This window comes from Lepus europaeus, chromosome 4, assembly GCF_033115175.1.
Source record: "Lepus europaeus isolate LE1 chromosome 4, mLepTim1.pri, whole genome shotgun sequence".
Taxonomy (NCBI): domain Eukaryota; kingdom Metazoa; phylum Chordata; class Mammalia; order Lagomorpha; family Leporidae; genus Lepus; species Lepus europaeus.
In genome coordinates this window covers 138,427,833-138,442,310 of record NC_084830.1, presented here as the reverse complement: position 1 = coordinate 138,442,310, position 14,478 = coordinate 138,427,833, and the positions used below count along the sequence as shown (strand labels likewise).

Below are 14,478 nucleotides of genomic sequence, written 5' to 3'. Positions count from 1 at the left end.
TGCCAAAAGAAATGTAAACACACTCATACACATAACAGCTAATTTAATAGATACAAAGATTCTTAGAATAGAGTTGGGAATACCATAGACTGATCAAGAATCATCCCATCCCATCAAGCAGAAATGAAGTTACAGATGCCCCTTGTAAAAACAAGGCTTCCTTGTCCAAAGGAGCTTAGGAAGAAACCCAAGAGCCTTTTATACTAGAACCTATTTTTCAAAGAGATAGTAATTCTTAAAGTAGGCTGCCATCACTATGAAAAGTCAAAGGGTGCAATTACTTGCTTTCCAGAATTGGATACCAGCACTTGCTTTGCAGATCATTAGGTCCAAGTACTTCTAGAAGCCCCTTCTCCACAGCCTAGACACTGGCAAATTTCCTCTTAAGCCCTTTTGTCCTTCTCATTATAAAAATAATGAAACCCCATTATAGACAAAGGAAAAACATCTAGCACCATACAGTATCCCAATACAGTCCTTTCGAATTTTTTACTTCTGCATTTTTTTCCTGTAAGACACAACTGTAATAGAGATGTTCACAATTTGCTGTCTGCTCTTCCCATCTACTCCTATGTCACAAGCATTCTTCCAGATAGCTCCAGAACACATGGGTAAGAGTTCTCAGGCAGGGGACAGTCACAGGACACTGAGGCTCAGAGCTGTGACTCTCCAGAACAAAAACTGAGACGGCACTGGGGAGTAATGTCCCTCCATGAGCGTCACAGGCCTCGCCTCCTACTCTGGAGGGTCAGGTTCAGTGACGCAGTTATGCCTGCAAGTCCCCTTAGCAGACCTTCCCGAAGCTCTGTCTCCCACACTACCACGGCTGTCAGGCTCTAGGAGGAGCTGCTGCACATGTGTAGAGCTGCGGTGGGTACCACCTCTCCGGTCCATCGTTACCTGAGAGAGCGTACAGAAGACTGAAGGACACACGCATGCTAAGACACAGTCAGAGTAAACAGCCTATTGTGGCTGTTGTTTCAGAAAAGGACACATTATTTTATCACTATATTTTTGTTTTATAAATACATATATAATGCACATTTACTGAAAAATTAGAATTTTTTTTCAAACAAGGAAGATCTCTACCTACTAATATGAAGAATCTTTAGGATATACAAGTAAGACATAAAAGATCTGGTAAAGGGAAGGATGACAGAAACTACATTAGTATTTTCTTAAATTGCCTTCTAAAAAATTGAAAGGATAATAAAAAAAATTAGTTTCAGAGGGTAAGGGAAGGAGAAGGATGGGATGGATGAATAGTACGGTAAACATGAGGCTTTTTTACATTGTCTTGAATTTTGAACTCTACCTATGTTATCTAGGCAAAAAAATAAATAGTAAAGAAAGGCCCCAGAGGAAACACTGTGACAGACTCCCACAGCACTCCTTGCCAAGCAGCCTCCTGTAGCCTTATGTTTAAAAGAAGACCTGGCAAGCAGCAGCAAATCAGATCCAGCAATATTCCAACTACGTAAAATCCACTGGTTGCTCCACTTCCAATCCAGCTCCCTGCTAATGCACCTGGGAAAGTAGCCTGGGTAAGCCCCTGCATCCATGGAGGAGACTGGGAAGAAACTCATGGCTCCAGTCTTTGGCCTGTCCCAACCACTGCAGCCATTTGGGGAGTGAACCAGGGGACAAAAGAGCTCGCTCTCTCCCTCCAACTCTGCCTTTCAAATAAACAATTTAAGTCTTAAAAAAAAAAAGGTAAGTAGGGCTGGCGCTATGGCTCAATAGGCTAATCCTCTGCCTTGCGGCGCCAGCACACCAGGTTCTAGTCCCAGTCGGGGTGCCGGATTCTGTCCCCGTTGCCCCTCTTCCAGGCCAGCTCTCTGCTGTGGCCAGGGAGTGCAGTGGAGGATGGCCCAAGTTCTTGGGCTCTGCACCCCATGGGAGACCAGGAGAAGCACCTGGCTCCTGCCATCGGATCAGCGCGGTGCGCTGGCTGCAGCGCGCCGTCCGCGGCAGCCAATGGAGGGTGAACCAATGGCATAGGAAGACCTTTCTCTCTGTCTCTCTCTCTCACTATCCACTCTCCCTGTCAAAAAAAAAAAAAAAAAAAAAAAAAAGTAAGTAAAGTTCAGGGATCCTGAGAACCCTGTATTTTCCTTCTGAAAGCAGCTCTGGGCTCTGCTAGGTCGCAAGAGCACCTACATCACTCTTCCACACATCCCAAGGCCTAGCTGTACTCCAACACTCCTGGGGACTGCATTCCTCCTCCTCAACACCCCTCTGTTCTCCAACTCCAAGTCTTCAAGGCAACAGAGTAACTAACCTTCAACAGGACTCATTGTCTGCCCATAGCAGCAACTTTCCTCCTGACCACAACCTCCTTGACCTTCTCAACTCCATCTTGGTTGTACAGCCTCAGTCTAGCACATTTGGCCCTCCTTCCCCCCTTCTCAGCCTACTCAGCCTTTAAGTGACCCCCACAGAATTTCTTTAAACTATCCTTCTAAGATGCCTGTTAAAATCTGGCTGAGAAGATGACAAGAGAAGGATTTTGGAGGCCGGCATTGTGGCACAGCAGGTAAAGCCACCATCTACAGCATCAGCATGAGTCCTGGCTGCTCCACTTCCAATCAGCTCCCTGCTAATGCACCTGGGAAAGCAGCAGAAGATGGCCCAAGTCTTTAGGCACCCATGTGAGAGATCCAGAAGAAGCTCCTGGCTTCAGCCTATCCTCCTTTCAAACAAACAAACAAACAAACAAAATACATTGAATTGCTTCCTAATCAATCTCACACATCCTCCCTAAGAACAGGGAGAAACCTTGCACAATATCTACTTGGACAGAGACATCAAAATATCATGAAGAGAAAAAATAGAAAGCAGCTCCTAAGCTGCAGCAATGTGGAAGGACAGAAAGAAGAAAAATAAACAGTGAAGCAACAGCTCAAAACAGACAAGTATATCTACAATAAAATTACCAGGGGGTACTTGTTGGAAATGTACCCTTCAAAAGCAGAAGACGGCCCGAGTCCTTGGGTCCCTGCACCCGCGTGGGAGATTTGAAAGAAGCTACTGGCTCCTGGATTCAGATCAGCACAGCTCTGGCCATTGCAGCCAATTGGGGAGTGAACCGGAAGATGGGAGATGGGAGACCTCTCTCTCTCTCTCTCTCTCTGCCTCTCCTTTTCTCTCTGTGTAACTTTTTCAAATAATTAAATAAATCTTAAAAAAAAAAAAAAAGTTCCCTTCTACAGTCCTTGTAACTTAGCATTCTGTGGAGGCAGAGCTCAGGAATTTATACCGTTAACATGTTCCTCACGAAATCCTTACACATACTGAAGGTTGGAGTTACTGCTACAGACAGGTATTTAAGTATGTACACCCGTCTGTCTCACTGCACCAAGGTGACAGTAGTATAGGCAATACTGATTCCCTTACTACAGGGTGTAAGTAAATCTCAATGATATTTTGTAAAAAAACAAAACAAAACAAAACAACTATCTTGAATTTACAGGTAACGGTAGATGGCACCGTATGTTTCAAAGTCTGGAGGCAGGTGTCTGGCCTAGCAGTTAGGCTGTTGGTTGGGATGCCTGCACAGTACCACAGTGCCTGGGTTGGAGTCCTGGCTCTGCTTCTCATTACAGCTTTATGCTGACGGGATGCCCTGAGAGGCAGCAGATGATGGCTCAGGTGACTGGATCCCCACTTCCCACAAGAGATCTGGACTGGGTTCCTGGCTACTGGCTTTGGCCCTACCCAGGGACTGTCAGTGACCATTTTAGATCAGGTAGTTAAATGAATGGGAATTCTGTCTGTCTTTTCCTTTCTCTCATTCTGCCTCTCAAATAAGATAAATGTAAAAAAAAAAAAATAGAGTCTTGGTCTATGTCTGTCTAAAATAGTAATAGTGCGGGTACACACTAGAATTTGGATGGCTAGAAAGCTCCCCAAATGTGGTTCTCTTGAAATAAGGAGTGAACAGAACGGAAGACTGTATAACCTTTCTGTGCTAGCATATTCTATTCTAGTTGGGCCAAGGGAATTCTTTCAGGAAATGGATACAGCATAGAATCTCTGGCTAGTTATCAATATATAATCAGCATACTGATTATAATTTATTATATGCCTGAAATAGCCATTCAGCAGACACTAAGACAGATGGGATTAAGAAAGTGCTATAATGGGATTACTAACATGTATGTAATGAAGTATCAAGCTGGTAAAATACAATCCACTTTAAACTGTCTTGAAAGGAAGGCTACGATTTCATGAAGCTATGAAGCTCTGAATGAAGAAAAAAATTCTCCAGCCTGAGTCCCTAACAAAACAGTAATAATGTTCTTTAAAAAAACACCAGCAGCACCATGACAAGATCTTTTTGTAAAAGAGCAAGCTGTAGCTTCCTGCTGTAATTTTACTGCTGATCAGTCCTCCACATATACTTCCTGACAGGTAGAGGGCAGTATGCTAAGCAGTTTGTATCTGAAAACAACAGAGGCTGCTTCTCTCTAACGTGATTGCATCACAGCCCAGCGTAGCAACGACACATTTGAAACACAAGAGATCCATGTGCCATCTGGTGGCGAAAAGGAGAAGAGCACATGGCTGCAGATAAAAGATCTGATTACTCCAGTTTAGAGGGAATTAAAGTTTAATTATCTTTATCTGATGATACCGTCCCTTAAATCTCCACCAGTAAATCTTCTGTGGGAACTACATTAGCAACCTTCAAAAGTTTTGCCACAGTTGAGCTCAATACCCTAAGAAAAAAATAAAAATAAAAAAAGCATGTTTGTCAGAAAGCAGCAGCTTTGAATGCCTAGACCCTGGGTGCACAGAGTAACTGAACAAAATTCAAACTAAAACAAACCAAGTAACTAAAAAGCTTGGAAAGCTGTCAAATAACACCAAAGACAGGCTTAGTGCAATGAAAAATAACATAACTAGAAGTTTAGGATGGGAAGTTTATCTTTGGGTTCATTTTAATTTACAGATGAGCAAATAGGGTATGAAGCACTCTCACTACCAGTCAGACTAAAATTTTTGGCAGAAGTCTAAGTTGGTACAATCCTATACCCAGCAATCTGAGAATTTACTGTATAAAACGAGCCAGCATTGTGGTGCAGTGGCTTAAGCTGCCACCTGCAATGCCACCATCCCATATCAGCACCAATTCAAGTCCTAGCTGCTCTACTTCTTATCCACCTCCTTGCTAATGGCCTGAGAAAAGCAGAAGGTAGCACAAGTGTTTGGGTCCCTGCCATCCATGTGGGAGACCTGGATGAAGCTCCTGGCTTCCACCTCACCCAGCCCTGGACTTGCAGCCATCTGAGGAGTGAATCTGTGGATGGCAGAGCTCTCTCTTTACGTCTAATTTTCAAGTAAATAAATAAGTCTCTTTGGGGAGAAAAAAAAAGTTGCTGTGTAGTAACACAAGTATGCAAAGGTGCTATGTGATGATTTTTCCACATTTTCTCATCTGATGTAAAGGAGAAAAGCATCATTTCTTGATTAGAAATACACACATATAAAAGGCATAGTTAACAATAACCATGCTTACTCTGGAGAAGGGTAGCAGACTTTTTTACTTTGTGTTTTCTATACATGTGTTGAAATGAAGCTATCATGCTGGCTTTGGACAGGACACAGTAACAGAGAAGTTGGAAAGTAACAGTCAAAACCTTTAAACCTTCTGATTGTTTTCATTTTCTCAATGAAGGAGAAAGAAAACATCCTCAACTGAGAATGCAGCTGAGGGAGATGCTGAGCCTTTGGGGACAGAAAAGGTGTGAAATGATCACTTGGGGGACTAAGGCAATAAATGCATTCAAAGTGCTTAAAATACGATTCCCTGTCAGCATCAAGGGCCAAACAGTCTCGCAAACTGTGCAGAGGAGAGCCTAGGAAGAAAGGAGCAACAGGAGGAAAACCAACGGTGTTTGCTGTCTGAGAGTCGAGTATATCAAAGAGAAAATCAGCGAGGCAGCTTTTTCGAGCCATGTTTAACCGCCCGGACGTAGGTGCAGGTGGACACACAGACGGATGTAATCAGGATTGTGGTGCTGTCAATCAAATATGGTAAAAGTAGAGCGAGTTAATAGAAGAACAAAAGTCAACGGAATGATTATCATCATGGCTAATCATGGAATTTTGGCTGAGAAAAGTGAAGTCATCAATGGATAAAAGATAGTGGAAAACATGATAGGAAAAATGGATCTGAAATTCCAGCAAGACTAGAGAAATGCTAGGGTCAGAATACTAAAGACAGGGAGATAAAAGACAGTAAGAACAAGCATGGTATGAAACATCAAGGGAGGGCGGCTGTTAATGATGAACACAGAAGGGAATGTGTGAGGCAGGGTATAAGAAAGATAAAGAGAAGCATTATGAGGCCAGAATATTGGTACGGTTTTACCCTTCTGGACAGAAACTGCTGAGAATGAAGTCAGAAGTAGCACTGGAGTATTAGAGACAGCGGCTATAAGCCAGGAGCTGAACTGGCTGAGAAATAAGGGGTACTCTGGGTGTTACTGGTTGAGAGCACAAAGAATTTTGATGTCATGAGACAAACTGTCGGCTTTTAGGAAGGCCATCTATCCCAACATCAGGCCCACTGGGGTGAGGCTTACCAGGAGCAAAGAAAAACAACCACATGAGAGAGCAAAACGGAAAACTGTGTTGAGGAAAAGCCAGGTTCCTGTTAGGAACAAGGCAGAGCTGGCAATATGGAGATTCTGCTAGTAACAGACCATGAATTCCAGAGGCACAGTGGAATGGTTTCCGGAGCTTAGGTGGGATGAGAAGGGAAAGAACAGAAAATACACAGAACCTTCTGAAGGTTAAAGTATGGAAGACAGAGTGATCTGGGCGTCTGGGGCTTCCTGCCATGAATGATATAAATCAAGATAAATGGCACAATATTAAATACAATCCATAATAATAAATCCTGCAGTGTGTGACATAAACTGAGGACAGTGGCACAGTAAAATTCAGTGGACTGATGGCAGGCAGCAAAGGCAAGCTTGGGGTGTAGAGGAGTAGGTGAGGGTAGTTTAGGTTCCTTTTTTACACCCCTGCTGATAGAGACATGACCTGGAGGAGGCTTGTTACTTATTCCATGGGCAAGACTCCTTATAAACCTAGTTGAGGGTGTAGATGTATGGCTTTAAATCACAAGGCCCTTCCCAAATGCTTTATACTAGCAATCTAATCTTACTCAAAACCCAAGAGAAGTCACTAAATAAAGACCACAATCTTGAGACCAGTGTTGTGATGCTGTCAAAGCAGTCACCCACAATGCCAGCATCCTATAACAGAGCACCACTTCAAGTCCCAGCTGTTCTGTTCTGATTCAGCTTCTTGCTAATGTGACTGAGAAGGCAGCAGAGGATGGTCCAAGTGCTTGTGCCCCTGTCACCCACATGGAAGACCTGGATGGAACTCCTGGCTTCTGGCTTTAGCCTGGCCCTTGTCTAGCTGTTGCAGGCATCTGGGGAGTGAACCAGCATATGGAAGATCTCTCTCTTTTGTATCAGTCCCCCTCTCTCTCTGGCACTTAACTTTTCAAATCTTTAATAAATTACAGAAAGACAACAAACTCAACAAATGTTTATTTGAATAGCACATCTGGTCTTAATCCTATACACTTGGAAGAAATAAGGAATTGATGGGACAGATATCTTTCTGCCAAGAGACTCACTGAGCTGCCACAAAATTTTGATTTTAAAGGTTAAAGCTGCAAAAGCTTTAAAGATTACTATCATTAGTGAAGCTCAAACTGGGTGAGTGCCCCCTGGTGGACAGAAAAGAATTGCAGGCAAAATGAAAAAGCCCCTTGGGTCCTTAATTAAGGAAAAGACTCCCCACAATAGTCTTCTGTTGAAGTCTGAAGCAAGAAAGTGATTCAAAAGGGACTACCTGTTGTTGCCAGCAGTTCTGGGACAACATTACAAGCCTTGAGACCTAAACTCAAACAAACAAACCCTAACTAGAATACTGTTATTTTTTAAAATTAAATTCTCAGCTTTTGGACAAAATTTTACTTAATTTTAGTCAGAGTTCTTTCTAAATTGCTGCTGTTAAGCACTCAGAGGACTGTTCTGATGATGCCTGCTGTTGCCATAATTTACTTCACACTTTAACAGACCTAATGCTCCCCACTTTCCAGTGCGTAACAACTAGGAGTCAGTGATTAGCTTTTGAATCTTGTAAGTCCAAAAAGCTTCTGGACAGAAGGGACAAACCTACAAAGAAGTCATTGTACTCAGGACATCAGTTATCACTCACCATGCTGTCTGAAGAGGTGATGTTTTTAACCACATAATTAAAATAATTAGATGAAAAACCATCTTGTAATAATAAATAAATGTAATAAAATAATGACCTGCCTGAGGCCTCTACAGTGATGAAAATGCTATCTTGGAGATGAAGATGAATAACAAATAGCAGGGAATTACATTTACAAGAAAATAAGGCAATATGATGAAAACTGGCACCATTATGGGATGCTGCACCACAGTCGGAGGCTTAACCTACTATGCCACAGCACCGGCCCCACCATCACAGTATGTTAACTAAGAGAGTGATAGCAATTTCTGGTGCTGGACATTAGCATGGAAGATCAAAGTTCTCCTAAAAGAAAGGCCATTTTGCTAGCTGAAAGGGCGACGGCACAGCCTGAGCATCGCGCTCTTACATTCCTAGATACATAGATTTATCACACTAGGGGCCACCAAAGGTGCCTAGCAATCTGTTAGACTCCTCATCAGAACAAAGTGCAGCCTGCTTCACCAGATCACTTAGGGGAAAAACAGTAATTGTCTAAAAATGCTAACTTGATGGGAAGAGTGAGGAGGAAGAAATGCTCCAAAGTACACTTAATTTTCATCACCAGGGCCACAATTAAACTTCCAAGTAAACAGAAATGCTGGGGGATGACGGAAACACCACAGTATTAGGCAGAACTGTCGTACAGGACACAACCTTTCCAACACTGTTAAGAGAAATGACTGCAAGTGCTTTTATCTCGAGGCAGCACAAAACCACAAGAATTAGGAAACAAAGAAAAAAGAGGGCAAAGCAGGTTAGTTCTTGTAAAATAAAGGAAAACATCTAAAGGTAAGAAAGCAAAGCAAGAATTTCTACTAGACCCAGATAACCTTGGGACACATACCTTGGGATAATGACCTTGCGACACGCACCTAACTGCTAACTGTTCTACAGATTCTACATAGGATGCAGGTAATATACATGCTGCCTGTCTCATCACAGGGTATTACACAATAAAGCATTTTGAAGGTTGTAAAACACAACACAAATGTAAGTAATAACGGTATTATTACTCAAGTCATCCATCCCCACTTTCCACAGAACAAATATGCAGTAGCTTCAACTTAGAGAACATGCCTCCAGGTCAGTTAATCCCGCAGTTGCTGGTCGATTACACAAAGAAAAACAACAAACAAAAATCTAGCAAAAGAGAAGTCCACCCTCAATCTCTGGTCTCAGTTTTCTAAGGAGAAACCTATTCCTTTACATCTGTTTGATTTTCTTCTCTAATATTCAACAGATCCAATGAAAAGGCTCTTTTGTATTCTTACCTTTAGAAGCTGTTGGAGCAAAGGGCCAAGAGGGGGAAAGCATCAGATATCAGAAAGAAATGAAAGAAAAAGAGTCACAATTAGTTGTTATTGTAGATATCTGCTCATCCACCCAACCTATCTATCCCACTCCTATTTTAAAAGTCAGAACTGATAATAATATGTAACAATTCTTTTCCCCAACCCCAGTAACCCTAAATACAATAACTTATTTCTTCTGAATGGGAAAAGTCATTTCTCTTCCACTCAACATTTCCTTTCTGTCCTCACCCAAGGAAGGAAGCGAATGGGAAACTGTTTAAATATTATTTTAATGCTAAGCCCTACACCAGACCTCTGCACCTGAGAAGAAAGTACTTACTCTTGGTCTGGGCAGAGAAAGTGAGGGTAAGCTTGGCAAAAAGTTCATTGTTCTCAAAGCGGTCTTCCTTCACCTTTGTCCAGAAGCAGTCCTGGGAAAGATCTTCAGCCACAAACTACGGATACAGGCAGAGTTAAATGTGACTACGTGGAGCTCTGTACTTGACATCCCAGAAGACTAAGATGCAACAGGAGCTGGCTGGTTATGAGAAATCTTATACTAGACTAAGACTAACCTAAGAGGCCGGAGCCACAGCTCAATAGGCTAATCCTCCACCTGCGGCGCTGGCACACTGGGTTCTAGTCCCAGTCAGGGCACCAGATTCTGTCCCGGTTGCCCCTCTTCCAGGCCAGCTCTCTGCTGTGGCCTGGGAGTGCAGTGGAGGATGGCCCAAGTCCTTGGGCCTTGCACCCGCATGGGAGACCAGGAGAAGCACCTGGCTCCTGGTTTCAGATCAGCGTGGTGCGCTGGCCACGGCACACTGGCCGCGGCACGCCGGCCACAGCGGTCATTGGAGGGTGAACCCGGTAAAGGAAGACCTTTCTCTCTCTCTCTCTCTCACTGTCCACTCTGTCAAAAAAAAAAAAAAAAAAAAAAGACTAACCTAAGAAATAAAGAACAGCTAACTTCTCATACGGGAATCAGCAGATGACGATTCCAGTTTGTTTACTGGTGATCACTCAAGAACTACTGTTAAGCTACCCATTGTCCTTTTAACTCCCACCTTCTAGATGGAGAAGCTTTACAGCTTCGCTTTATATCTTTGCTTGCTCCCTGTAACATTTTCCTCTTCCGTTACCCCTACCTGTGCCAATTAATCCCTTTATTTTAAATTGATTTCTAGAAGGAAAAGGCTAAGAATCACAGGAGTCTCAAATACATCATGGGGAAAATGTTGTGCCAGGCAAACATGGCCTGTCCAATACTTCACATACTGGGAGTAGGATGGGAGGCTTATGGAAAAATTCATCACTTCTGGATCAACACAATTTCAGTAGTTTGCAGATCAGTGAAATGACTATTATTGTCAAACTACATGTTACCATGGTACTTCTATCCTCTGGGAAAAGGCAAAAATAACATGAGTTTAAGGACAAGTTCAGTGAGGGTTAAGTTCAGAGTGTGGGCTCACGGGACTTTCCAGGAAATGCTGAATAAACATAAGCATGAGTAGAACCTACAAAGCACTTACAGGGGCCACACAAAGTTGTAGGCTGAAGTGGTTTCTTAATGTCTACAAGGAAGAAACGGAGAGAATTTCTCACCTTGGACCAGTTTGGCCTCCGGAGCTGCACCTCTGGCTTATAAACCTTTTTGGGAGCTAATCCAAATGGCAGAGCTGGGGCTGCAGGAACTCCAAACCCAAAGGGGGGAGGTGGAGGCATACCCAATCCAGGTGGAGGTGGAGGTGGAGGAATGCCAGGGCCTCCAGGAAATGGAGGAGGTGGGGGGATGTCAGTACCCCCAGGCAGAGGAGGAGGAGGTGGGGGGATGCCAGTACTCCCAGGCAAAGGTGGGGGTGGAGGGATGCCAGTACTCCCAGGCAAAGGTGGGGGTGGAGGGATGCCAGTACTCCCAGGCAAAGGTGGGGGTGGGGGGATGCCAGCAGTCCCAGGCAAGGGAGGGGGTGGGGGGATGCCAGCAGTCCCAGGCAAGGGAGGAGGTGGAGGGACAGCAGTGCCCCCAGGCAAGGGAGGAGGTGGGGGGATGCCAGCACTCCCAGGCAAAGGAGGAGGTGGGGGGATGCCAGCATTTCCAGGCAAAGGAGGAGGTGGAGGAATGGCAGTACCCCCAGGCAAAGGAGGGGGTGGGGGGATGGCAATACCCCCAGGCAGATCAGGGGGAAGTGAGGGCAGAGGAATGGTACTACTTCCAGGGAGAGGAGGTGGGGGCGGTATGTTGTCTCCTCCTGGTAAGGAAGGGGGTGGAGGCGGGGGTGGGACAGTAGTGCCAGGGTCAACAGGTAAAGGAAGGGCAGAGGGAACAGCAGCACTGCCAGGACCAGAAGGAGCTACAGCAGCTGCAGCAGAGAGAGAAGCCATTTCTTTCCTGGCATCTTCCAGTTCTTTTGACAGCTTGGCAACCTACAGAAACAACATCAGCATCAGTACCTCACCCCACTTCAGGGGCTGTGGGACCAGAAGGAACCTAAGAAATGACTTCATCCAAACTTCTCATTCTACACATGGAGGAACTGACAGGAGTCAGCGAGACCTCATGGTTCACCTGAAGTCACATTATCTGGTGGCAGAGCCAAAGCCAGATTTCAAGTCTGTTTGTTCCCAGTTCAGTAGATCTTGTATTACACTGACAACTTCAACTTTTATGTTAAACTCTCCTTTTGATTATAATGTAAAAGTCAAGTAAACCAAATATTCTAGTCACATAACATATATTTGTAATTATACAACATATTAAGTATTAATATCAGAGAATATATATGAGGATATATCTGTCCAGAGATGACTAAAAGAAAACTAATAAAAACATATATAGTAGTTTTTATTCCTAAATCTATCAGAAGACTGTGTTTTCAACTTTTCTTATGTATTACTTACCTCCAAAATAAAGCAAACAAACACAGTAAATGTTTTGCAGTAACCAGTTTACCCTGGGAGAGAGATGACTGACTCCTGCTCTAAGACACACGCATGCGGAGGTTGCTGACCGCAATTGCAGGCCACGTGGCCTTCCCTGTTCACACGTTACCTCTCCAGTGAGCTGGGACACCTCAGCTTCCAGTTCCTGTTTCTGCGTTGCAACTTGCTGCTTTTCAGAATCCAATGTATCCTTTTCTCCCTGAAGATCTTGAAGTTTCTGCTCAAAATCACTTTCCATCTTTTTCATTTCTACTTGTAGCTCATGCCGGGCTGTTAACTCTGAATCCAGCTAAAGAAGAAAAACATCAGGCTTCCAATAAGCTCTCTGTCTCAGTAAGATGCACGTCAATAAGAAGCATCCCTTAATTTACGGCCTGTGCCAGTACTTGACCCAACGGAGCTCACAGACCCATAGCTCAAGCAATGTCTGGGGGCAAAAGAACATAATTTTCTTGTATCTTAAGATCAAGGTCAGGAGCAGGTAAATTGCCAAGGGGTTAAAAAACTGTATTCCCTATCAAAGTGCATGAGTTCCGTTACCAGTCCTAGCTCCTGACTCCAGCTTCCCCACCGATTCAGCCAGTGGGCAGTGGTAATGGCTAAAGTAATTGCTTTCCAGCCACCCATGAGGGAGACCATCAGCTGAGTTCCTGGTGCCAGTTTCTAGCCTCAGCTGTTGGGACATTTAGGAAGTGAAGCTGTGTCTGTCTCTGCCTCTCAAATAAAAAATATTTTTTTAAAAAAATCAAGGTTAAAGGAGGGGGAAACTAGAGATCATTTTCATGGTCTTCCTATTTTTACAGTAAGAATAAAAAACAAAAACAAAATCCTAAAATTTCAGGACATTTAACCAGGATAGCCATGGTGGCACAATCCAGGTAATCTCTAGGATCAAAAATCAATTGGGGGGGCCGGCACTGTGGTGCAGAGGGTTAACGCCCTGGCCTGAAGCACCAGCATCCCATATGGGCACCGGTTCAAGACCTGGCTGCTCCACTTCCAATCCAGCTCTCTGCTATGGCCTGGGAAAGCAGAAGATGGCCCAAGTCCTTGGGCCCCTGCACCCACATGGGAAACACAGAGGAAGCTCCTGGCTCCTGGCTTCAGATCAGCCCACCTGCAGCCATTGTGGCCATCTGGGGAGTGAACAAGTGGATGGAAGACATCTGCCTCTCTATCTCTCTCTCTGCCTCTCTGTAACTCTGCCTTTCAAATAAACAAAGAAATCTGTAAAAAAAATCAATCAACCACAATAGGAGCCCTAAATAACCAACGAAGAAAAGAAAAAACTCAAATGCATTACGGTTTCTATTGTTCTAGGGACAGACAAGAGGCATGAGATGCCAAAGAAACCTGAGCATGCCCTCAGAGAAGAACAATTCCTTCCCTCTCCTGTCCTGCCCAGTGGCCCAAGAGCTGTACCAGCTCACCACCGGCTCCTCATGTTCATACTCACATCACCTCCTCCAAAGACTAGCACACTCCAGACAGGTTTTCTCATAGAAATGACAATCCTAGTAGATGAATGCCTTCCAAATACATACCATGGAAAAAACTGTCTCACAAACCAGAAAAAAAAAAAAAAAAAAAAATCCTCAGACCAAAACAATTTTTTTTCATACATACTTTTTTTTCCAGCTCTGTAGCTTTGGCTTCAGATTTTTCCACTTTTGTTTTATCAATCATTTGATCTGAAAAGAAAAAAAGTAAGCAGATTCTCTTGTTTTTCCTCTGCCATAACCCCTAAGACCTTATATATCACGAAAGAGTGGTCTTTTGTCATTTTGGTCACTTGTATCAACCTTCTTAATGTTCTGCATTAGATAAAGAAAGGGAACTTTCAGTTATGTTCAATTTCTGAGCACATGGTACGGCTACCCTGCTGGGAGACAGGAGGACTGCCTCGGAATGACACTTGTAACTGTCTGAGATCAGCTGGAGTCATATCTAATACTAA

The 14,478-nt window shown here is 43.8% G+C and overlaps 1 protein-coding gene across 1 annotated transcript in view; it reads right to left on the bottom strand.

Annotated features, from left to right (window-relative positions):
• LOC133758785 (protein diaphanous homolog 1-like) overlaps positions 1–14,478 on the bottom strand; it is a 72,812-nt gene that overhangs the window by 123 nt on the left and 58,211 nt on the right. Inside the window, exons 15-18 of the mRNA XM_062189929.1 lie at positions 14,148–14,212; positions 12,631–12,810; positions 11,187–12,005; positions 9,922–10,036 (exon numbers count right to left, since the gene is read on the bottom strand). Coding sequence (XP_062045913.1) covers positions 9,922–10,036; positions 11,187–12,005; positions 12,631–12,810; positions 14,148–14,212 — 1,179 coding nt within the window. The remainder of the gene's footprint in view (positions 1–9,921; positions 10,037–11,186; positions 12,006–12,630; positions 12,811–14,147; positions 14,213–14,478) is intronic.